The 25,939-nt window shown below is 38.0% G+C and overlaps 1 protein-coding gene across 4 annotated transcripts; it reads right to left on the bottom strand.

Annotated features, from left to right (window-relative positions):
- LOC126252162 (uncharacterized) lies at window positions 1-23,775 on the bottom strand. Of its 4 annotated transcripts, none has more exons than XM_049953052.1 (2): window positions 23,705-23,775; window positions 1-2,642 (listed from the first exon to the last, which is right to left on the bottom strand). In XM_049953052.1, exons 1-2 carry the CDS (start codon window positions 23,717-23,719, stop codon window positions 1,581-1,583), a joined length of 1,077 nt encoding a protein of 358 aa, XP_049809009.1. In that variant the 5' UTR covers window positions 23,720-23,775; the 3' UTR covers window positions 1-1,580. The 4 variants fall into 4 exon arrangements, with proteins under 4 accessions (XP_049809009.1, XP_049808991.1, XP_049809001.1 ...); XM_049953034.1 differs by lacking the exon at window positions 23,705-23,775 and adding an exon at window positions 22,340-22,654; XM_049953044.1 differs by lacking the exon at window positions 23,705-23,775 and adding an exon at window positions 21,863-22,028.
- Window positions 23,776-25,939: the final 2,164 nt, after the last annotated feature.

Below are 25,939 nucleotides of genomic sequence, written 5' to 3'. Positions count from 1 at the left end.
TTCATGTAAGTAAAATGCCAACTGGTTATTAATTATGCTTTAATAAATGACTAAGCCTTGGACTTATCAATAAAGTACAAAATTTGATTTGAAGTATTACAATTTTTTGGCAACACTTATCAATTTGACAGTAAAAACATCTATCAAAATGTTTATTTACAAAACATCATTCCACTTATTATATAAAGAACTGATATATAAAATATGGTGCCATATCTGCTACTATACGAGTTATAAAACATTCAGACATGAAAAAGAGAAAGTATAGAAATCAGCATTTTGTTACAAATATGAGTATTTTTAATAAACTGTATTATGAAATTATTCAGTCTCATTCTTACTTAACATTTCATGCAATCTTGTTCTGAAGATGTTTCACTTGTATTTTTATTTAGTGGTAAAAATGTGTATCAACCCAGTACCAAGTCTTAATTATTTACATCAAGTTTGTAAAAATGCTGGAGCTCATGTCCAAAATGCATCACATTCAGCATAAGAAAAACACATCATCTAACAGCTCTAGAAAGTTATTTAAACCATGGTGCTCCATCCAAAGCTTAATGGTTACATTCTATGAAATGCATGCTCACCTCCCAAGCCTGCTTTTTTTTAAAAAGTACTGCATACGTAACATCACGCATATCTGTATGTGAAAATGTGTATTACAATCCCATTACATATTTGAAGTGTCAGTTACACACAATTTACAAACAATTTAATATTCTGCTGCACTCACCGTAACACACACAATTGAGTCATATCCTTGAAAGTATTATGTCAAGAGAATATAAATTTGTCGCTGAGCACCAGTTATTACACAGGACACAAGCAGTCTCATAAAAGAACGGTAAAATAAAAAAAATAATGCTATCCCATAAACAATATCCTGTGATATGTGTTTGCTTATGAGCATTACAATAAAGATCAAAGATCATGAAGAAAATTTAAGAAAGAAAAACATGATATGTGTTCAAAGAGGAAGTTTTCAGAAATATTACAGAAATTTATCGTAATAATATTTTTTAACTACTTTCTTTGTGTGACTACAGCATAAAAAACAAGACATTTTCTTCTTCTAGCAAAATGCGAAATGGATTTTGTGTAGCACAGTGAAAGAAATTACCTAATTTTCACTAAAATATTATTATTATTTGGAGTTGGGACACAGCAGCCTTAATATGTAATTTTCTAAATGGGGATTTAGAAAACTACATAAAACTTCTCTTGCAATCATATAAACATGAAAGATCCATATACAGACTCTTATTTTTACATTAATACATGAAGCTCATTATTGAATACCAGATGGGTCAGGCTTGCTTTCCTACTGTTTTGACATTTTGTACAATTAATTATGTTCCACAAATATTAGTTTCTGGCAGTGTTCAGTCATAATTTCTGGTTACTTTAAAAGGTCCTTTGCCCCAGTCTGAAACTATTTTGAAGTATTACATACACATTTTGTACAAGGTAATCATTTATCACATGCATGCCTTTTCATATCCTGCCTACATGATGTAATTTAAACCAGATACATTTTTATATACAGTCAAACATATTGAAGATTATAAAGTCTGTCCTTAACCTGATAGATCTCCAGATGATGATCTTTCAATAGGTTCCACTCTGCCTGTTCCCTGAATGTCTGTTAAGATTACAACTTCATATGGAGAGCATTCCTCGTGCCTCAGTACAGCACATAACCAGCCATAAAACCCTTTCTCTAAATCTGTTATTTCCTTATACCAGCTGTCATAAAACCATGACAGCTGAACAAAACCTGCATAAATGCCAAGACCAAGAGTAAAAATAACTATAAGAAAAGGATACAATAAAATGAGAATGGGAGAGACAAGTACCCTACAGAATGTAGGCTTTTCTTCAGTATAATATGTAAAAATGTTGTACCAAGTAATTGTCCCAATGTAAAATGAATACGCACCCGACACAAGACTTACAAGAGGTAAAATAAGGGCAGTTATTACCATTATATGGGGACCACTCTTAATACCACATGATAACCAAGTTGAAGCTGAACTGGAACTGGATTTTTTTGCAGTTATATTTGCTTCAAGATGCTCAAGCTCTTCACGAGACATATTCAGTCTAATATCCACGCACTGACCTGCCTTCTTGCCACGTTTAATGGTTCCAGTAACTGTAAGGCATCCATCAGTGCTGTTGCTCACTGCTGAATGATCCGCTACAGATTCTGATGTCTCAGAACCTCGAAGGGCCACAGTCTCAAAATTATTGATTCCATCTTCCTCTTGGTCCTCACTCTCTGTGCAGATATTGACATGCTTTCTAGATTTCAGTTTATGAACCCCTGTAGTATCCCGCACAGCATCAAAATCTAAACTTTGTTCACTCTGACTAAGACTTTCAGTTGTTGTACTTGTCTTGTCAGAAGGATGTAATTTAACTGTTTCTGAAAGTGGGATAGGAATGCTGCAAATTTCTGATGGTGGCGACATTTCAATCTTGCATGTCTCTTCACTGCCAACAATTTTATTATTACTGTCACATCTTTCAACATTATTCTGGTGAAAATTAGTCACATGTTTTGCATTATTTCTGTTTTCTTGGCACAAGTCACTTTCAGCAGAAGGAGCACACAGCACGATACCATTTTCCTTGTCCTGTATGAAAATTACATAATTTTTATTAACCTTCAGTGACATATAATATGACAACAGGAAAACAACTGGGGGAAGTTCATATTGATATATACATGATTAAGAGCCATTAATATAAAATATTTATCAAATTACTACAAACTTGGCTTGCAATGTCTAGTGACAGAGGGAAAGAAGTATGTAAATAAAATTTCTTTGCATATAAATAATGCTTGTCTTTAATTGCAGAGAACGTGACATGTCAAACAGTGAAATTATTATTATTATTATTATTATTATTATTATTAACTCAGTATTCTCCTTGTTGTCTGGCCTTTGCAGAGAACTGATCGAGTTTAGGATGTCACAACAGTAGCGCTTTATTGAACATGTACACAAATATGTAGTCGTCTTACTAGTGCTATCTAAAATAACATACTAAACTGGATTATGAAACAGTTCTCTGGGAGATGATCTGTTCCAGTAAAAGGTTGTCTGTGTCATATATCCATCATGCAGCTCAGTGACACAGTTCCCAAAGAAATACTGCTGCATTCTTATGTGATTTAGTGATTATAAGAGTATAATTAATCACATAAAATACAAGTTGAATTCAGCTAAAACTAAATAGGAAAGTCAGAATTATGACTAACACTAATGTGTAACTTAATCAGATATATTCTTAGTAGCCTGTAGCATGCTCCATCTCTCATTGTGACATGGGCTCCAGAAACAGTGCAAGCATTGGGAAGCCATTCTGATACATTACTGCTCTCAAAGCATTCCAGATTAACAATTTCCCTCTGCAGTGGAGTGTGCACTGATATGAAACTTCCTGGCAGATTAAAACTGTGTGCCGGATCGAGATTCGAACTCGGGACCTTTGCCTTTCATGGGCAAGTGCTCTGCCACCTGAGCTACCCAAGCACAACTCACGACCCCATCCTCACAGCCTTAATTCTGCCAGTACCTCATCTCCTACCTTCCAGACTTCACAGAAGCTCTCCTGCAGAGCACTTGCCCGTGAAAGGCAAAGGTCCCGAGTTCAAGTCTCGGTATGGGACACAGTTTTAATCTGCCAGGAAGTTTCAGCATTCCAGCTGTTCTCAAGGAAGATTAGGGCATAATGACCCATTTTTAATGTGATCAAGCTCAGGTTGTACAAGGATGAGGAGGAAAATTGGCCATATTCATTTTGAAGTACCATCTTAGCATTAGTGTAAGTGGTTTAGGGAAAACATGAAAACCCTGAAGCTGGATGGCTGGACAGGCATTTCAATCTGTCTCCTCTCAAATTTAAGTGTAGTGTCTTACACTCTGTGCCATCTCACACAGTCCACATTTTCAGTGTGACTAATGTCATGCTGCTTCGTGATGAGACAAGTATCTCTGTCCTCTAGAGTGTTCATCAAACTGCTGTGATACAGTTTGGGGAAATAGGTGCTACATTGTTGTGTTGAATGTACAGAGAGCTGCATTTGAAGGGACTGATATATATGATCTACCACCAAGTCTCTGACTCTTTTATCTGTGAGCAACAGTAGATAGTATTCCAGGAGTCTTATTTCATTCCATGGATTAACAACAGCACAGCTAAAAATGTGCCCTTTAGATGGCAAGAGCTGTCTTCTACCTGCTTTGACATACTCAAACTGTGCCTGTAGCATGTACCAAAAATGATGCAACTCATCAATTCAAGCCATCTTTCCTTATGCTTCAAATGCCCAATTGCAATGTTTTGGGATCCATTTATCAATCCGTATGACCTGCAAGGTGTTATAAGCATATAATGCAATATGGGTCCTCAGATATTGATGGTGCTCACATGCAAACTGAGTGTTATCAGCTACACTGTTGCCTATTTGACACAAGGGACACTGCAACAATCCCAGGTAACCCATGGTGACCTCTGTCAGCCATACGTTTTGACCTCACAACTGAATTTTTTTATTTAATAAGATCAGTAATGTTGCACATTTTGTGCATGGTTGTCACACAGGCAAAAGTAAAAGGCATGATGATGTCATCAGTGTGTAGCACATATATATCTTTCAATTGCTGAATAATGACAGATGCAGCACTCTGTCTTTAATACTGCTGCTGTCTTTCATTGAGCTGCTGCACCTGATCAAAAGCACTAAAGAAACATGAAAAAATTAGATGCAACAGAACAGTCGCTGTTATCCTAATGACTAAAGATCCTCAATAGAGCACTACATGGGAGGTGGAGGAAAGAGAGAAAGAAAACTGCCCCATACTAGTAAGTAATTAATTCATTCATCATGTTCCACATATCCAAACCAAGAAGGAGAACCTCAAGGGATGTGGGATGAGCCAAGGTATACAAAAGACAAGCAGACTGTAGAAATTTAATCTGCATACTGTAAATTATCATTATATTGCTTAGTTTTATTAATGCTTATGCCACCTAAATTTAATCCAGCACATTAAAAAGAAAGCTGCTGTTATGAAAAAGGTGCTACTTCCTCAGTTATGCTAAAACTATTGTTTATCTCTGATTTATGCCTTAATATTTACTTATATCAACAAAAATAATCAATTTTTGAAAATATGAGTAACTGGGTAGATAAAAAAAATCTACTCACCAAGTGGCAGCAGAACAACACACATATAAAAGGTATTACAGTTTGCAAGCTTTTGGAGCCAGTGGCTCCTTCTTCTGGCAGAAGGATTGAATGAGAAGTAAGAGGGGTGAAGGAAAAGGACTGGTGACATTTAGGAAAAGAGGTAGCTTTCAGAAAAGTCACCCAGATCCCCAGGTCAGGGAAGACTTACCAGACGAGATGAGAAAGAAAGATTGATTTTTGAGGACTGCACCAGACGAGATTTGAAAACCTGACAGCTTGAAGGTGGAAGAATGAGTAACATGCAAGACAGAGATTACTGCTAAAACACTATGCACAGGTTAATAAGAGTGAAAAGCTAAGTGCATTATATGTAATAGTGAATGGGAGGCAGACGGCAAAAAATGGATAGGTAAGAAAATGAAAGATGTAGAAAACTGTAAGGATTGAAGAATGGAATAGGTATCATGAAGAAATGGCAAGACTGAAGAAATTAACATAAATTAAAGCCAGGTGTGTTCTGAGAGCCAAGGACATGTTGTTGTGCTAGTTCCAAGCTGCGGAGTTCTGAGAAACTGATGTCTGGGGGAAAATCCAGATGGCACATGTGAAATGCACTGAGGTCACAACTCTCATGTTGTTGAGTTTGCTCTGCAACAGGCTATTGTGTGTTGCTTGTATACACCCTCTGCCTATACCCAGTCATCCTAGCTGATAACTTGATGGTAGTCAAGTCACTGTAACAGGCTGCACAGTGCTTACATACCAGCTGGTGTATGAGCAGTCTGACACGAATATTGTGGAGATTGGGAGGGCAATGAAAAGCTATTCTAAGTGTGGTAGGCAAAGTCTCAGACAGAGTGGACCTCATTTCAGGGCATGATTTTAATAATTCATAGCTTTGTTGAAATAGCTGATTAATACATTCAAGACCAGGATAATACTGAGTGATAAGAGGTTTACTCCTTAGTTGTTTTTTAGGTGGGATCAGTAGGTATTTTTATGCAACATTCTTTCATTTTCTGACCTGCCTATTTTTCGCTGTCCTTCTTCCATCTCTCTCACGTACAATGCACTTAGCTTTTCACTCTTATTAACTCATTCACAATGTTTTAGCAGTAATCTCTGTCTTGCATATTACCCTGTCTTCCACATTTAAGCTATCTGGTTTTCAAACCTTGTCTGGTGCAGTCCCCATCAAATCAGTCTTTCATTCTCATTGCATCCGGTAAGTCTCCCTGACCTCGGGTTCTGGGCGACTTTTCTGAACCCTACCCATTTTCGTTCATGCTGCCTCCTTCTCCTTCAACCCTTCTGCCAGAAGAAGGAGTCACTGGTCCCAAAAACTTGCAAACTGTAATAACTGTTATTTGTGTGTTCTCCTGCTGCTGCTTGGTGAGTAGGTTTTTATCTGTCCAATTACTTATTAATCTTTACTTAATTATACTACCATTTTTCAAAGAAAATAATTACTTCATCTGTGAACACTGACTCTTGTTTACGGTTCATTACTACTTGGTATGCAGCCTTACGATGATCACTGTTCTTGTCGTGTAGCTAACAAAACTTTTCAGTTTTTGAACTCATATACTTAGTCAAAAGAGTTTCTAGTGAGTTATGTTTTTAATTTTGTTTCGGACAGGTAGGAATTCCCATTTTCTTGCTGTATGTCATATGAGAGCTTGATGAAAATCTTTGCATCTGAGTAAATAACTCCACTCTGAACCACACACAGTGTTGCATGTGCCTTCAATCAATCATCAGAGACATGTTTGGAGGCAACCCAGTCAGACTGAACGCCTTAGACACACTGTCCAGTGAGTGCAGCAAGATGGAGGTTAACTGCTGTTTTGGGGTGGCTTTATGCGGGACCGACATACACAGCTGGTGGTCATGGAAGGTGCTGTAATGGCTATACGATACGTGAATGTCATCCTTTGGCCAATAGTGCAACCATATCGGCAGCATATTGGCGAGGCATTCATCTTCATGGACAACAATTTGCGCCCCCATCGTGCACCTCTTGTGAATGACTTCCTTCAGGATAACAACATCGCTCGACTAGAGTGGCCAGCATGTTCTCCGGACATGAACCCTATCGAACATGCCTGGGATAGTTTGAAAAGGGCTGTTTATGGACAACATGATCCACCAACCACTTTGAGGGATCTATGCCAAATCGCCGTTGAGGAGTGGGAAAATCTGGACCAACAGTGCCTTGATGAACTTGTGGATAGTATGCCATGACGAATACAGGCATGCATCAATGCAAGAGGACATGCTACTGGGTATTAGAGGTACAGGTGTGTACAGCTCTGAAGGCCTCGCTGTGTGGTGGCACAACATGCAATGTGTGGTTTTCATGAGCAATAAAAAGAGCAGGAATGATGTTTATGTAGATCTCTATTCCAATTTTCTGTGGAGGTTCCGGAACTCTCAGAACTGAGGTGATGCAAAACTTTTTTTGATGTGTGTATGTGTGGCTGTGAAAGTTTTATAGGATCAAAGATTTTAAATAAGCACTTCTACAAAGTATCTCATCTGATTTCCAAAGAATCAATGTTTGATTTATGACTAAAACAAGAAATGTTTATGTGAAAATGTGATGTAAAACTATTTAACCAAGATAAAATGTGACCCATTAAATAATGAATTATATAAGAAACTACAAAATTGTTCTCAGGACAATAAACATTGATGACATGCTCCAAGGGAATGGATGAACAGGACAATCTTATCCTTAACAGGCCCAATATTACAAACAGGCAAGATGTAACTAGTGAGATTAAGTAAATTGATGGGATAAATGAAACTGTGGCGACAGGAAAATTGGGACATATGAGTAGGAGGGATAATCCACAACATGGCCTGGATGGGATTATGAGTAGTATCTGCTGTCAGAAGTGGGGAGTAAGGCAACTGTGTCTGGTTACTCAGTACTAAACTTGGAGTGCAACTGGCCATATGTTTATTAATTTGCATTATTTCAAGATGGTTCATCTTCCTCCTTTTATTGATGTCATATAAGACTTCATGTCGCACCTTGTAACTTCAGCCTTCTTTAAGCATGTGGTCTGTGAAAGTAGAGTCTCCATTTCTAAGTTTCCAACTTATATGGTGTTTCTTCAAGCAAGCGCATATTGCCCTACCAGACCGACCTTTGTGGAATTTGCCACAATTACAAGTGATTTTGTATATTCCACTCTTCTCCTAAGCTAAGTGCTGTCATTAACTTTGGTCAAAAACAGTCCAGTAGTGTTATGCAGATAAAATGATGTTTTAAACTTCTTGGATTTAAGCCTTCTGGCTACATTCAGAGAGACTTTTCCTAGATATGGAATCATGCACCATTTATCCAGGTCTTGTGGTGGTGAGTCAAGCACAGAGTACAGAAGAAAGGAGTTCTACTGTCTCTGTTTTTGTGAATTATGGAGTCCACCAAGGCAGGGGGGCAGCACTTAATACTGTTTGTTTGATTATATTTAATTCAGTTTGCAAGTTGTCATCACTCATGGGGACAGATACTATGTGATGTATCAGTGAATGAAAAGCAGCATGTGTACTGATCACTGGGTATTGAGAACTGGCAGGTATTATAATGCCTGTGGTGGTAGGCTTCCTATAAATCTTGAAAGTATGAATGTGATCGCTGATCTCTATGATTAAGTCTAAATAATTTATAGAGTTACTCTCAAACTCCATTATGAATTTGATACTATTTTGCTTAGAATTGAGCTGCTTGAGGAAAGTTTAAAGTTTCTTGGTAGTATCTGTCCATAAGAACAACACATCATCGGCACTCCTAAACCAATACCCAGCTGTGGAAGAGAGTGGGTTATATTCTCTCTCTCTCTCTCTCTCTCTCTCTCTCTCTCTCTCTCTCTCACCGCTCCCCCCCTCCCTTTGCCTCCGTCCCTTTTCTTTCAAATGTCTCCATGAGAATTGTGCAAGGACTGTACTGAGGGGGGGGGGGGATAGGAGGGGGGGGTGAGGGGCCGCACACATAGCTAAACCATCAAACTGTTTGTTTAGCTTATAATTGAGATGGAAATAATTTTGTGTTAGGGAAGTGTGTGTAGTCAACCTTATGTCATCTGTGACAGCTGGGTTGACTCCTGGTTGTCTAGGAAGTTCGTGAGAGTGTTTAGGCACTACTGTACATGTAAACATGGTGAGTCAAAAATGACTTTACAACTTTTAAATGTATAGAAATTTATTGAGATAACTTACAGAGTCAGTACATGTGTCATTTTGTAGCAATCATTCTCAAGTTTGATTCACGTAGTGCATCAGTACCCCATTCTGCCACTAGGTAATGTAAGGCCCTTTCTTCTTTGTGGAGGAAACTGTCACTAGTATTATGTATTGGATATGCATGAAAACTTTTTAGTTCCTCAGATCGATGAAGATGACCAAAATGGAAGGGTTTATTACCAGCAAGATGGTGCACCATCTCATTTCCTCTTAGAAGTTCAAAGTTTCCTCGATAATTATTCCACAAGTCTGTGGATGGGCCTTGAAGGGCCAATCACATGGTTACCTTGCTCTCCAGACTTGACACCACTGAGTTTCTTTCTGTGGGGTTTCATTAAAAACCATGTGTATGTTCCTCCCCTACCAGACAGTTTAGCTGACATGAAACATCGAATCTAGAGTGCCGTTGCACAGGTTACACCCAATGTGCTGCAACAAGTGTGGAATGAAACTGATTACCAATGGGATGCTTGTTGTATCACAAATGGTAGTCACATCAAACCAAAATCACACTTGACACTTTTATGTGAAACTTGGGGTTGTTTGCTACAAAATGACATGTCTACTGACTCTTGTAAGTTATCTCAATAAATTTTTATATCATTCCAAAGTTGTAAAGTCCTTTTTGACTCATGCTGTTTTAGTGAATAAGCTGACAACATAGCCTGGCACTATGGTGGAAATGGGCATATTTAACTTTATCACTAAGTCAACTGAATTTCTCCCATTTTAGTCATAAATTAAACATTAAAAACCGCCATGTTTCAAAAACTTGTGAGATACTTCATAGATGCACTAGTTCAAAATCTTTGGTCTTACAAAAATTCCACTGCCACATACATTTATCTTTGTACCCGAGGATTGCGTAAAAGCTGAAAACCAGTTTGTAAAATAAAATTATGGATATTGTAGACTATTACAACAGTGTTGTGTGTTTTCATTGATTATCTTATACAGTATGGAGAGTAGGTTGACAGACATCTGTCTTGTTTCTGATGAAGGAGAACTCAATTCAGTATTTGAGAACTGTCTTCCACCACAGACATTTCATTCATAATTTTACAGATTCGTTTTGTATTACACTTTTCCAGCTTTAACCATTCTCATTAAAGCATTGTGCTTTATACAATTATGGCCCTAGTTTAGCCATGAAAAAATCTTGTTCACCACAAATTTCATTATATGTTTACATGGATACATGTATAATTTGAGGATTTTCAGAGTTTCAGGTGTTGTGTATAATATATTTTGTCATAAGTCTAATGAGTTACAGTTTCTGGGATATACAGGGTGATTATAATTAAAGATAAACTTTCAAAACACTGTAGAAATGGTTAGAATGACATCAAATTGTAACGGAATATTATCGGACAAGGGGGAAAACGTATGGCAGAAGAAAAAAATGGTGTGAAAATTCATCAATAGAAGGTTCTGTATGTGTCAGAATACATAAATGAAAACACCTGTCATGTGCACGACCCATTGAAATTGATATAAACATGGATTTTCCTCCTTTCGTGTCTGCGACATTCGCTATGACTGTCTCAATGCGGGATCATACTCTGCTTGTAAAGCTGTATTACAAGAATGATGACTGTGCACACGTCGCTCTGCAGAAGTTCCAGACACTGAAGGGTTTGAAAAAAGGCATTGGTCCGATGACTGCTGTGGCTGTGGAGAAAATGATTCGAGAAGACGGGTTCTTTTGGTGTGCAACCTGGTAGAGGGGGGAAATGAACAGATTCAACATCGGTGGAAGCAATGGCCACAGCAATGCAGGAGGAGACGCGTGGTGGTGTGTAAACATGTAGTGCACGGAGAATTGCCCAAATATTGGACATATCTGTGAGCACGGTGCGTAAAATCCTACAAAACATCCTTCTTTGCTATCCATTCAAAGCTACCCATGTGCACAAGTTGCTTCCTGTTGACCTGCCCCCAAGAGAGACCATTGCTTTAGAATTATTTGCTCACAGGGAGGTGGACAATCATTGGCCATGGAAGACTTGTGGACAGACAAAGCCCACCTCCATCAACAGGATATGTCAATACACAGAATTGTTGAAATTGGGCAATGGAAAATCTACACGCAAATCAACCAGTACCACTTCATCCTGAAAAGGTCACTGTGTGGTGTGGGTTTATGCCATCATTTATCACAGGGCCCTATTTTTTAAAAGAGACAAGTGCTTCCAGTCCTGTTACCTGTACTGTCATTGGTAATGCTAGAATTATCGGCTGCCATTTCCCTACAGCCTGGCCATCCCAATCACCTGATCTTAATCCGTGACTCTTGGCTGCATTGAAGACATGCATTGGGCAACACGTTCTGAATGTGACCCCGGAAACACTTCAATCATTTGTGGAACTTGTTGCAGAAAACAGTTGACAGCATATTGAACATGTTTTGTGCCAGTCACATGGAAATTAATAATCCGATTTTATTTTAATTGATGCTTTTTATGCAGTTTTTGGCCTCAGGACAATTATAAATTGATGTGATTGATGCTTTTTATATGTTTTTGGCCTCAGGACAATAAAAAAAACAATTTTTACCATCCCATGTGATATGACCTTGCCGTGGTGGATGGGCTTACATAACTAACAGTATCACACCTGTACATTCATGCACACTGAGTAGTACAGTTTGTTTAACATCAAACGCACACCTTAGGCATTGCTGTCTGATTCATTTGTCATTCGTAGTCGACCACTATTAAATTATGGTGCTTACAGCGACATCTATTGCTACATTTTGGAACTATTTATTTTTGTTCTGCCACATGTTTTCCGCCTTCACCGATAATATTCCGTTGCAATTTGATGTCATTCTGACCAGTCGTGTTATTTCTACAGCAGTTTGAAAGTTTAACTTTAATTATAATCACTCTGTATATTTTGTTAAACTAAGTTTTCCATTTCAGCAGGGGTGTATACTGTCTGCTCTTTATCATTAGCTTCCACTATTTTCAATTTTGTTCCATGAGTTTGTTATTAATAATAGCCCTGAAAAACGTTAAGTTCCAAGTAGCTCCATAAAATCAGGAAATGTTATCCAAGGTTTTCTCCTGTCATAACATATATCTCTTTGTTGGGTGTTAACTGCTTCAGTTCTCTTTTTAAAGGAAACTGGGAATACTTGCAACATAACAGAACCAGAAATTAAAAGATAATTAGTAAGCTCAGTTTGAAGTTAAAGTCATATCTCAAGGAGGAACTTGAAATGATTAGCTCTGGGAGAAGTATGTACAGGAACTGTCACTAAAGAGTAGCTGACCAAGCACTGGAGACATATGTACTTAGCAGAACAGTTCGTGATGGGACGGGCCTTCCATGGTACATAGGTCTCTGTAAAGAAACATCTAAATAAACAGCGACTACTGCACAAAGCCTAGGGCTGTAGATAGGGTAATGCTAAAGGAAATGTGTTTGGCTGTCAAGAAGGCGATATGTGAAGCCTTCAATGACTACAGTCAGAGAATCTTGTCAAGAAACATCAACAAAACCCATAGAAATTTTGGTTATAAATGAAGGCTGTCAGTGGCACTAAAGCCTGCATCCAGATGGAGGACACAGGAACTGAAATTGAGGATATCAAATCAAAATCAAAAATGTTAAACTCCATTTTCAAATGTTCCTTTACAAAGGAAGATACAGAAGTACTGACCCAGTTAAATATGCATTAGTAATACACGCAGCCTGACAAAATAGCTGAAGCACCAAGAAGACATCATCTGACATCAATGTAACTTTGTGCATGTACCAACAATGGCGGGTATGTAAATGATTAGTGTTATAATTCTCTGTGACAGGTAGAATTGTGACCACACTTCATTAGTGTTCTTACCAGGTCTGGTAGAGTATATAAGGGCCATGAACAGTGTTATATGCTGGGTGATCACTGATAGAGACGGAGATGCAGTGTACTCACGTGAGACACGATGATCAGCACTTGGCAGAATTTGGAAGGCACCTCATAGTCAGTCTCCATTTGGTCTGCTGATTGAATTGTGCAATATCCAGATTTGTGGGGCATTCAGATGTGACAGTGACACCATGTTTGACTGCATGGGAAAGCGAGGTATACTCATTTTTCAAGGTTCTGGTCGACTATGTCTGACCCCATAAGGGAGAATCAGTGCACAAGCACTCCATAACTTTCCACATCTGGGCCTGCAATCTGAGAAACAGTAATAGATGCTCTGCAACATTATTTATCATTCCACACTATTGGATGGAGGATAGCAGCAGCTGGACTAAGGAACTACCAGCCCACACATAGGCTGCTGTTAACACCACAACACGAATGGCTGTGTTTGGAGTGGTTCCTATCACCAGAAAGCATGGACTACTGATAAACAGAATCACACTGTGTTAAGCGATGAATTGTGATTCTGCACTAGCCCAGGTGACCATTGTCAGTGAGTATGGTGCTGACCTGGGAAGGGGTCTCATTCTTCTAATGTTTCACAGCAGTGTCACTCCTGGCATGACTTCAGGTCATGGCTGATAGTGACTGAGGGAACTCTTAACGCGTAACAGTACATTATGCAAATCCTGCATCCTCATGTGTTTCCTCTCATGTGACAGTGTTGTGGCACCACTTTTCAACATGAGAATGCTTGACCATATCTACAACTACATCTTTACTCTGCAAATTACTGTGAGGTGCATGGCAGAGGATACTTCCCATTGTACGAGTTACTAGGGTTTCTTCCTATTCCATTCATGTATGGGGCACAGGAAGGATGGCTGCTTGAATGTCTCTGTGCATGCAGTAATGATTCTAATTTTAGCCTCACATTTCCTATGTGAGTGATACATAGGGGATTGTAATATATTCCTAGAGTAATCATTTAAAGCTGGTTCTTGAATGTCTGTTAATGGTCTTTCTCAGGACAGTTTAAATCTATCTTCAAGAGTCTCCAGTTCAGTTCCTTCAGTATCTCTGTGACACTCTCCCAAAGATTAAACAAATCTGTGCCCATTTGTGCTGCCCTTCTCTGCATACGTTCAATACTCCTATGTGTGTTATCTGGTATGGGTACCATACACTTGAACAGTATTCTAGAGCCAGTCGCACGAGTGATTTGTTCTCCTTTGTAGACAGGGTGCACTTCCACAGTATTCTACCAGTAAACCGAAGTCTACCACCTGCTTTACCCACAACTGAACCTATGTGATCATTTCTTGTCATATCCCTACGAAGTGTTACACCCAGGTATGTGTATGAGTTGGCCAATTCCAACAGTAACTCACTGATATTATAGTCAAGGGATACTATGTTGTTGTTTTTTTTTTGTGTGAAGTGCAACATTTAGAGCAAGTTGCCAATCTTTGCACCATGATGAAATCTTACCAAGATCTGACTGAGTATTAAACTGCTTCTTTCAGACAGTACTTCATTATAGGTAAGTGCATCACCTGCAAAAGCCTGGTTTTACTATTAATATTATCTGCAAGGTCATTAATATACAACATGAACAGCAAGGGTCCCAACACACTTCCCTGGGGCACACCCGAAATTACTTCTACATCTGATGACGACTCTCCACCAAAGGAAACATGCTGTGTCCTCCCTACTAAAAAGGCTTCAATCCAGGACTGGATGTGGCACATGTCTCTATGAACTGTCATTCTGATGCACTCCCGTAGCCAGCAAGATCCCCAGATCTGTCCCAAATAGAACATGAATGGGACCAGCTCGGATGTTGACTCCATCCCAGTGTCAGCATCCCGAATCTCATGGACCACTTAATGACAGCTGTGGGCCACGTTACTTCAGGAGAGGATACAACGGCTTTATGAGATCCTTTGCTGTTGAAGTAGTGTATGCAGCAAGGCCAGAGGGTTGCACTGTCATACTAATATGTGGCTCATACTGCAAAGTTATTTAAAAATTTGATTTGATATTATAAATCACTGAAACAACATAACATACCCTCTCAACCCACAAAGTTTCATTTTGTTTCCTACTCCCCTTCTGGGTGCTTCACTTTTTTGGTCAGGCAGTGTGCATATTAGTGTTAATGAGACTGATAAATAGTTGATATCACCATAAAATTGAACAAGGCTCGAGGGCCCAATGGAATCTTTATCATATTCTACAAGCAGTTGCAGCTGAGTTAGCCTGTTTTAACAATAATATACTGTAGATCACCTGAACAAAACAATTAGCTCAACAGGTGGAAGAAATCACAGATCACTCTCATCTACAAGAGTAGCAGAGATAATTCACAAAACTACTTCTCAGTATCTTTGACATTAGTCTGTTGTACAATCTTAGAACATGTTCTTAGCTCAAACATAATGAGATATCTAAAACAGAATTACCTCCTTCATGTCAGCTAGCGTGGATTTCAAAAACAGGGTACAGGCTCAACCTGCATTTTTCTCACTTGACATACAGAAAGCTATAGAGATCACAGCATTCAGGTACATGCAGGTACTACCCTACTGCTTATTAAGGAAATTACAATGATAGATGCATCAAATGGAATTTGTGAATGAATCGAGGAATTCTTGAAAGGGAAGATATAGCATGTTACCTTGGATGGACAGTCTTCTAGATGTGTAGAAATAACTTCAAGCATCTCCCCAGGAAGTGTGTTGAAACCCTTGCTAGTCATGCTGTATATTAATGATCTAGCAGGCAATATTAATAGTAAGCTCCGACCTTTTGCAGATGATGCAGTAATTGGTAATGAAACACTCTCTGGAAAAATGAACCCTAACTGGAATTAGTCAACTAATTCAAATCCCTTTAAGGATACAAAATGGAATCATCACGTGAATTCAGTCATAGGTAGAGCAAGTGGCAGACTATGTTTGACTGTAGGATACTAGGAAAATATAATCAGTTTTCATAGGTGTTTCTTTCTAGTGTGTGGGACCCATACAAAACACCTCTATTGGGGATACAGGATGCATATAAAGGGCAGTTTGTTTTGTTTGATCCTTAGGAGAGTCACAGAGATACTGAAAAATCTCAACTGGCAGATGCTTGAAGATAGATGCCAACTATCCACGAAAGCCTAATTAAAAAGTTTCTAGAATCTGTTTTAAGTGAAGAATCTGGGAATATACTACAGTTCCCTATGTACTGCTCATGTAGTGACTCTGAAGACAAGATTAGATTAATTACAGCAAGCACAGATGCATGTAAGTAATTGTTCTTCCTGTGCTCCATGCACGGGTGGAACAGTAACAATCCCTAGTACGTGGTATAATAGGAAGTGCCCTCTGCCATGCGCTTCATGGTGGCTTGCAGAATGTAGCTGTAGATATATCATCCTCTCAAAGTACCTTTTCCTCGCTTTACGTCTCGAATGCTTTTTCACACCTTATCTGGCATTACTTCCGGAATGTCATCAATTTTTGAACCATCTGATTATACAAACATGTAAAGAAATGTTTGAAAGCTTGAAGACTTTTCTCTTTGTTGTTAGTTTCTATCCATCTGCCATCTTAATTATTGAAATGTGTTGTCTACCCACTATTTCTCTTGGTTTTTTTATTTTTTATTTATTTATTTCTTTTTTTTTTTACCAGTGGATAAATGCTCCTATCTGAGTGCAAAAAATGCAAGTATGTTCATGTTTATTTAAAAAACTGACTGAAGAGTGGGGTATCAGATGCCTCATTTTACCTTCCACAGCACCTTTAAAAATTTTCCCAAAAATTTTGGCATGTGAACATATCCACACTCCTTTCAATATGCAACTCACCTCTATCTCTCACAAGCTCACCTAACCGTAACTCACTCACATCCACTAGTCCATTGCTGTAAGTCATTCACACCCAACCACTCTCATTTGCCCATTTTGATTCATTCTTTCAGCCCAACTCATTGTCATTATCCCTTTGTGTCTGCCAAACTGTCACTGTCGCCTGTCTCACAGCCAGTCTCCTTCATTGTGTCCTACTGCTTCTGTCTTCTCTCACCGTCACTGTCTACCCATTGCTCTCTCTTTCTGCTACTATCTCTTTCATTCTATCCCACTGCTGCTGTCTCTTCTTACTGTCACTATCTCTCTCTCGTTGTCACTGTCATAGACTCTGTCTCTCATTATCACTGGTTCTCAAAAACTTCCAATGTGTCCTCCTCTTTATTCCTCTCCCACTGGCACTGTCGTCTTCACTCTTTACCTAACACTGTTCTCTCACTGCCAACTATGTTCCGCTGCCGCTGTGCCCCTTTCTTTTTGCCACACTGCCTTTGTTTCCTTCTTTCTTTCTATAACACAAGCAGCATGTGTTACTTTTCTGTCTCTTTGTGACTGCCACTGCCTCCTTCTCTGTCAGCATCAAAAAGTGCAAATTTTTGCATTCCAAAAATTTTAATGGTGCTGAAGAAGGTTGAATAAGGCAGCCGAAACCCCACTTTTCAGTCAGTCTTTTAAATAAACAGGAAAATATTCAAATTTTTTGTGCTACGAGAGGAGCATTTTTCCACTGGTTCCCTTCTTTTCCCTGCTGCAACAGGGTAGTCACTCATATGAAAAGAAATGTATTGGTGAGTAAAATTTTGATAGTTTATTTCTGTGGATTTGAAATAACACAAAACTAATTTTACACCTCAGACCAGATTTTATGTGCAAAAAGGTTTTTGTGCATACTTCAGTACTACAACATGCAGTTCCCACACCAACATGATGATAACAGACACATTTTGTAGCATATTCCTTTTTGCTGCATCACTTTATACACTACAGATTTTACATTTAAGCATAAGATAACGTCAAACATCTATATCTCAGAAACAGATAAAGATATCAAGACAATTTTCCACGTTGTTTAAGGCGGGTCTTAGGAGTATATTGTAAACATTTCAGCCATTTGCTCTGCAAAGCCGTCTTGGACACCAGAACTTGGTTTTGCTACAAAAAAAAAAAGATTAGGTTTTCTAAGGAACTGCACATGAACTAATGGCACCTCCACAAGCTGCACCGTTGATCACATAATAAAAGGAGCAACCAATTTGCTGCATTTGCCTAAACTGAAAGTAGTGTGTAATATTCATAGTTAAACCGTTACTGTAGGATGGTGATACTATGAAGATCCTTCTGTTGGGAATACAAATTGTTTATAGTCTAAGGTCCTGCCTTTGTATCACCAACAGAGCCTGAAGTATGGGCCCTGGAAAACCATGTTTTTATGTGCAAAGTCTGGAACATATTGATAAGCATGCTATTGCATGTGTTGCGATTTTTTCTTTTTCTTTTTAAGAATCTTGTTGTTTTCAGTTACTTTTCTTGTTAAATTTTCATTGAACCTTGTTATGTTTTCCTGTAGACAATGATTATTTACAAACCTTATGCTAATTCTCCCAGCTAGGTCAGGTTACTTGCAGTTGAAATGTTGTACACATGTAACAACTGGAAGGGGTCAGAATCTGATGAACTGTGGAATCAAATGTTTCATCTACAGTATATTACTCATTCAACCACACACATTTTGGTCATTCTAACCATATGAAGCAAATGTTTTATCCCATCACGTTTTAATTTCAACTCTGTGGTTTGTCTTAAGGGACATATATTTATTTTCACTCCCAGTGATCACATCTGATACAGATGACAATCCAACTCCAGCTCGCACATCTCAACAGTCTCAGAATAATCATAGCACTTTAGCCTGTACATATATAACAGCTTAATGTATGCTAGTGAAAATCTGGGAAAATTCAACATAAGATGTGGCATGCATTTACACAATACTACAAACAATCACTTGTTGGATTTACTTTCCTCAAGAGTTGCTATAATCCATAATAACTATAAGTACTTATGCATAAACATTTTCAATAAGTCACCATACTCAGCTCATACAGTACTGCTAAATAAATATAAGTTCATATTACTAACTTGGCTCAAATAAAATGAATTCTATTCAATTGAATTCCTAAGAACAAATCATTATATGTTTTTCCTCAGTGACAAAGAAAACCTTTTAGTTCTTAAATGTATGTGTAACTGATAACTGATTTGATTCTAATGTAAACTTTGACAAAGCCAATTGAACGAAAAAATACTGAAAGCTGAATAGAGATTCTCTTTCTGAAGAACTGAGTAACTTCTCAACAGCTTCTAGTATCCATATGGCATATGGCAATTTGGCCTCACTGTGTATACTCAGAAAATGACAAAGCTTGCACAACATATCCTGGAACCAATTCCCCATTCTTTCTCTCTTCCCAGACTATGAAAATACAATCTTTGACACAAATCTGGAGCAGGCAGGAAAGATGATTATGGTTCAAATGACTCATCACTGATGAGGTCATTACAGAATTGTCCCGACATTTACCTTAAGATATTTAGGCAAACCATGGGAAACAGCTGAAGCCACACTTGAGACAGTCTTTTTGTTGTGCCTATCTGCGACTCAGCATTTCTGCTATGTTGTGAGTAGCAACTTTCCTTTTCATAATATCGTTACATTCCATCCTAGATTTTCCATTATTTGAATATGGTATACGAAACAACCTAATGGTCATGTTTACCCCCTGTTACATTGTCTCTTATTATAGTGGAAATGTAAAAATATATGTCATATTGTGCAATGCTTTCAATTTATGACATGACTGAATCCTGCCAGATCAGTTATGAAATGAAAATCCATACTGGATCAATAACATGTTTGAAAGTCCTGCAACCATATTTTGTTGTTTCTTATGATTTTTTGCCAAGTTTATTTGACGAAGTTATCAAACTGATTAACTGTTCTTTTATCCTCTTTCAGTTTCCATCGTGATGGGCTAGGCTTGAAATCAGCCAAACCATAAAGTTTTTAATACAACTGAGAGGTGGAATGAGATATCTTCTTGAAATTCATGTAAGCTGTGGGGCACCATGATTCAAAAAAGTGTTTACTACCAAGCAGATGGTGTACCAGGTAATAGTTTTCTCTAAACTGCATTATGCTTGTGAAACTTCGATGCTTTAGGCTGAGGTATGAAGAAACAGCTCTATTACCAGTAGAAGCTTTGGTCAATTGTGAAACTCAGCTAGGAGTAATATGTAACCAATGCTACAGTTTTTATAAGAGTATGGATGAACAGTACAAAAGCCACCTCATTAGTTGCAGGATCAGATGAATTTAACTTGCCCAATATGTGAGTAATGACAGACTTCCCCACAAAAGCCTCTATTACAGTGCAGTACTGGCAGAAGACCTCATGGATTGCTTCAAGGACTAGCTAAAAAAATTGCTATAAACAATAATGTAAATTGAAATATATATGGTGTTGTTATAGGCAAATGACAAACTCCAATGTTTAAATGCCTCATCTATAGTTTGCTTTTGTGGCAGACCTTGTACATGACACTTTCTGACAGAGCACTAGTACAATGCCATAGTTAACTACTTGTCCACAGGTCTAAAAACATGGCTAAAAGTTCCTTAGTAATCCAGACAGCTTCATATCTTTTCTGTTACAAGTGGCTATACCTTACATTGTTCCATATCCCTGAAGGTTCTGTTTCACAACAGGATTCGGTGACGATGGTGAATTCTTCCATCAAGATAGTACTCCATAAAGAAAAACAGAAATGTCCAGTTTTGTTTGGAATATCATAAATTCGTGTAAGTTTTACAAGCTCGCAATTCTCCCTAAATTAGTAGTGAATGATATATATCCACCTATCTGTCTTCATTCCACTCACTACAAAAGTTTAGAAATATGATCAACATTAGGCCTATGCCACACATAGGTTAGTGGGAATTGCAAGTAGTGTGCGATTCTTCTTATGTGTAGTGGATGAATTAAACAACTGAACATGGGTCAAAGGTAGAAAAAAAACACATGGAGAATTTGAGACTGCAGAATCATATTTAAAAATGTTGTTACTGGAAAAATGATGCAGACAGATCTTGTTATGCAAAACTAGAAAAAGATATTCGTATGGTACAGTTGATAATAATGACACATTAACAGTGAGTCAAGAAAAAGCAAAAAACTGAGATGTATTGCTATTGTCTCTCTACATAAGTTTGAACAAAGCAATGAATTTATGGGTTGAAGATATTTATGAATGATGATATGGAAGTCTGAGAAAGGAAACATCACCTGTAAATTAAGCTTGTGTTAAGTTTTGTGTCAAATAAATGATTGTAAAAATATGTTCACCACGTAAACGCAGTTGTTATATATTACTTTGTAATACATGTAAACTGGAATGATGCTATATTGTTTTTGTAATACTGTATATACAAATTTAATTGAAATGTAAACGTAATGTTAACGAGTCCCCAGTACATCAGATCTGTGATTTGACTTTGTATGTTATGATTAATAAAAATTCTGATTCTAATTATAATACAAGGGCTATTCACTGGAGAACTAAGTCTAATTTATTAATGATATATTTATACGTTATCACCTATGCATGATAGGCTATTCACCCATGATATTAGATTCTGCTGCATTTACTGTTTTACGGTTCAACGCAACAACTTGATCCATGCTGTGTTTCTTATGTATCGCAAACAATGTTAAACTACACAATATCACGAGCAGAAAAACTACAATAGTCGAAGTGTATTTCGTCAACTAAACTAGAACTTTTGTACAAAACAAATGCAAAAGAATATTCGCCTGTGAAAGATAAAGTGACAGCCGTAAAACAATTCGGAAGCCTATATAGATGTCATAATAGACCAGATACGTAATACTGATTTCATTTAATGTGATAATATACCAGATATGTAATACTAATTTCATTTAAGAAACTGAACCAAACGTGGAAATTGTATTAAAGGGGCTGCATGCTCTTGTGAAGGTGGACATTATTTAACTTTTATATAAATAACATCAATACGTTTCAGTGAAACTGGCAGTAAATCACATGCTTATATGCACATGCATCCCATTCAATGTACCTTAATGTGCAGTATCTGCTCGTGAATGGCATTTTCACTAAAACATTGTTTGTCAGAAGCAACAATTTTCGCTTTTATTTCCGTTTCCATTTTTGTTTGCATACAGTTCTTAAGAATAACTTCGCAACTTGATGGCACGCATTATGCATAAATATATTGGTCACTTTCTTTCTTTATTTATTTCACCAATTTCCATACTATATTTCATTTTCCATGAAAAACATATCCTCCATAACACACCCTCTCTACTACACGCAACGCCCTTATCCACTTGGGGTGTGGGGTGGAAACCTGTGTTGAATCGATCCGAAGCCACTGGCGCCGGCTATGGTATTTGACAGGTGGAATTTTTTGGGAGTTATAATACAACTTTAGGTGTTAACATTTGTTATATATATATATAACCTGTTTCGTTATTTAACTGTTCACAAAATAAGCGTTTGCATTCTAACGAAACAACAATAAATATGCGTTTTCGGGCAGTACGCTCCCCTTGCGTGTTGTTTTATAGACTGTGATTCAAAATTCCTATTATAGCCTTCTAAGAGTTCTAGAAGGGGCTTAGTAGATAAAAGTCCTGATAAGGAATCCGTGTTCGGAAATGCACCCATTGGTAGCAAAATCGGATCACTTTCAATTCTCCCTCTTTCCGGTACGCTCATGGCGGAGATACTGATCTGTGTGTTGTAGGAGTTTTTTTTACTTAAAAAAGTATGATCGTCGTACCTCGTATCTGTATGAAAGCACGATTGCCGTAAAGCAGTGACAGCCATCCATTTTCCTGTCGTGATCCGAACTAACCCCTTTATAACTGCTAAATGAAACAGTATTATTTCAATTTTATGTCGCCAAATGGCTATATTATGCATGAAGCAAACAAAAGAAAAAAATATTTCACACATCAGCCAGACCTACATTACTTTCGAGCCCATGTCTCATGTGTATTTGTCACTGGATTGAATCATGTTTAAAAGTTCCTTTTGTTGATACAAATATTTAAAAAAGCTTTTGCAGTTCAAAAGTATAACTGACCGACGGACTTGAAGCAAACAGCAAATGATGTAATTCAATAACCGAAATAAAAAGTATATAAATTGTTCATGATACAAGATGAAAACAAAAATTAACAGTTCTTCTTTCAAAATCTAAAAAATGCGGACATTTGCAGAAATCGTAAAAAGTGCACAGACACTACATCAAAAGTCGAAAATGCTGACATGTCTGCATAAATGAGGACGTATGATAACCCTAGGCATAAGGCATAGGTAATATTTCGAGAACTTGTTCTTGGGTTCCCTTCTATGCGTCAAGGATGTCATCTTCCAAGTCTAGAGTGCATATCATCCGTGGAGCACCACAACCAACCCTAGTTTCCAACATACCAATTTCTCGTAGCCAGTGTTGTAGTCTGACAAAGGTTATTATGTCGAAAGTGTTATGTGATGTCACCAACAGGGACTAACTATGGCGCTCTCTTCTCAGCTAGTGTGTGTACCAGTGAAGAGGGAGATTTGAATGTGATCTGATCTTAAAACTGATTTTACATCCAAAGGGCACATTTATGGACATGGTTTCTTGTCAAAATGTCATCTACCAAGTCCCCTCTACAACCCCTAGAAGCGTGTAATACGAATTCAGAATCATCCTGCATCATCACTGTGCTATGACGTCTGCAATTGCATGTCTCCTGCATGAAAATACAAATTATTAGTTATCATCTTTCTGGTATGCACACTAACCTTGTGTAATGGCATACATACATAATTGTACCATTACTGCTGTCTCCCTTTGGTAAAATAGGAAAACGTATAGGAAATAGTGGTCTCAGATAGCCACAAGGCTAATCTATTGATTATCATATTACAGAACTAATTGTCATTAGGAAATGTTAAGCTTGCAAGCAATGTGCACGGGGTTCACTGACTTGTACTTGCGAATACTGCATGCAACGTATCAAGAATAGGACTCAGTCCACCAGCCACATTAAAGGTATGAGTCTTGGAGAAGGAAATGTGATATTTAGCTCTCATGTGAAGTCATTATTCACGAGCATTCCCATTAATGGTTGTATAGATATACTCTCCCAATTGTTTGACGACACTGTTACGGATTTATTTGTGCATACTATGACATCATACATGGAATACTCTCTTTCAAATTCTAAAGGTGGCAGGGGTAAAATACAGGGAGCGGAAGGCTATTTACAATTTGTACAGAAACCAGATGGCAGTTATAAGACTCGAGCGGCATGAAAGGGAAGCAGTGGTTGGGAAGGGAGTGAGATAGGGTTGTAGCCTCTCCCTGATGTTATTCAATCTGTATATTGAGCAAGCAGTAAAGGAAACAAAAGAAAAATTCGGAGTGGACATTAAAATCCATGGAGAAGAAATAAAAACTTTGAGGTTCGCCGATGACATTGTAATTCTGTCAGAGACAGCAAAGGACCTGGAAGAGGAGCTGAACGGAATGGATAGTGTCTTGAAAGGAGGATATAAGATGAACGTCAACAAAAGCAAAACGAGGATAATGGAATGTAGTCGAATTCAGTCGAGTGATGCTGAGGGAATTAGATTAGGAAATGAGACACTTAAAGTAGTAAAGGAGTTTTGCTATTTGGGGAGCAAAATAACTGATGATGGTCGAAGTAGAAAAGATATAAAATGTAGACTGGGAATGGCAAGGAAAGCGTTTCTGAAGAAGAGAAATTTGTTAACATCGAATATAGATTTAAGTGTCAGGAAGTCGTTTCTGAAAGTGTTTGTATGGAGTGTAGCCATGTATGGAAGTGAAACATGGACGATAAATAGTTTGGACAAGAAGAGAATAGAAGCTTTCGAAATGTGGTGCTACTGAAGAATGCTGAAGATTAGATGGGTAGATCACATAACTAATGAGGAGCTATTGAATAGAATTGGGGAGAAGAGGAGTTTGTGGCACAACTTGACAAGAAGAGGGGACCGGTTAGTAGGACATGTTCTGAGGCATCAAGGGATCACAAATTTAGCATTGGAGGGCAGCGTGGAGGGTAAAAATCGTACAGGGAGACCAAGAGATGAATACACTAAGCAGATTCAGAAGGATGTGGGTTGCAGTAAGTACTGGGAGATGAAGAAGCTTGCACAGGATAGGGTAGCATGGAGAGCTGCATCAAACCAGTCTCAGGACTGAAGACCACAACAACAATGACATCATCGTATTTTTTGTATGGTGGACAGTATTTTAACTACATCTACATCTGCACCTACATGGTTACTCAGCAATTCACACTTAAGTGCCTGGCAGAGGGTTCATCGAACCATTTTCATACTACTTCTCTACCATTCCACTCTCGAATGGTGTGTGGGAAAAAGGAACACCTAAATCTTTCTGTTTGAGCTGTGATTTCTCTTATTTTATTATGATGTAGGTGAGTGTCAACAGAATATTTTCGCATTCGGAGGAGAATGACGGCATTGTGATGGGAAGCACATTAGCGCCAGTTATAGTCAATATGTTTATGGAGTACTTTGAGGATATCACTATGGACATGGCTCCTGTAAAACCTAGATGCTTTTATCATTACGTGAACGACACATTCGTTGTCTGGTCTGATGGACATGA

Source organism: Schistocerca nitens, chromosome 1, assembly GCF_023898315.1.
Source record: "Schistocerca nitens isolate TAMUIC-IGC-003100 chromosome 1, iqSchNite1.1, whole genome shotgun sequence".
Taxonomy (NCBI): domain Eukaryota; kingdom Metazoa; phylum Arthropoda; class Insecta; order Orthoptera; family Acrididae; genus Schistocerca; species Schistocerca nitens.
The sequence above is the reverse complement of the archived record's forward strand: the minus strand, read 5'-3'. Positions and strand labels throughout refer to the sequence as shown.

Coding starts and splice junctions, on each gene's coding strand:
- LOC126252162 (XM_049953034.1), bottom strand. CDS start 22,441: ATGCAAACAAAAATGGAAACGGAAATAAAAGCGAAAATTGTTGCTTCT. Junction 2,643..22,339: donor AGCAGATACTGCACATTAAG/GTACATTGAATG, acceptor ATTTTCATACAG/GACAAGGAAAATGGTATCGT.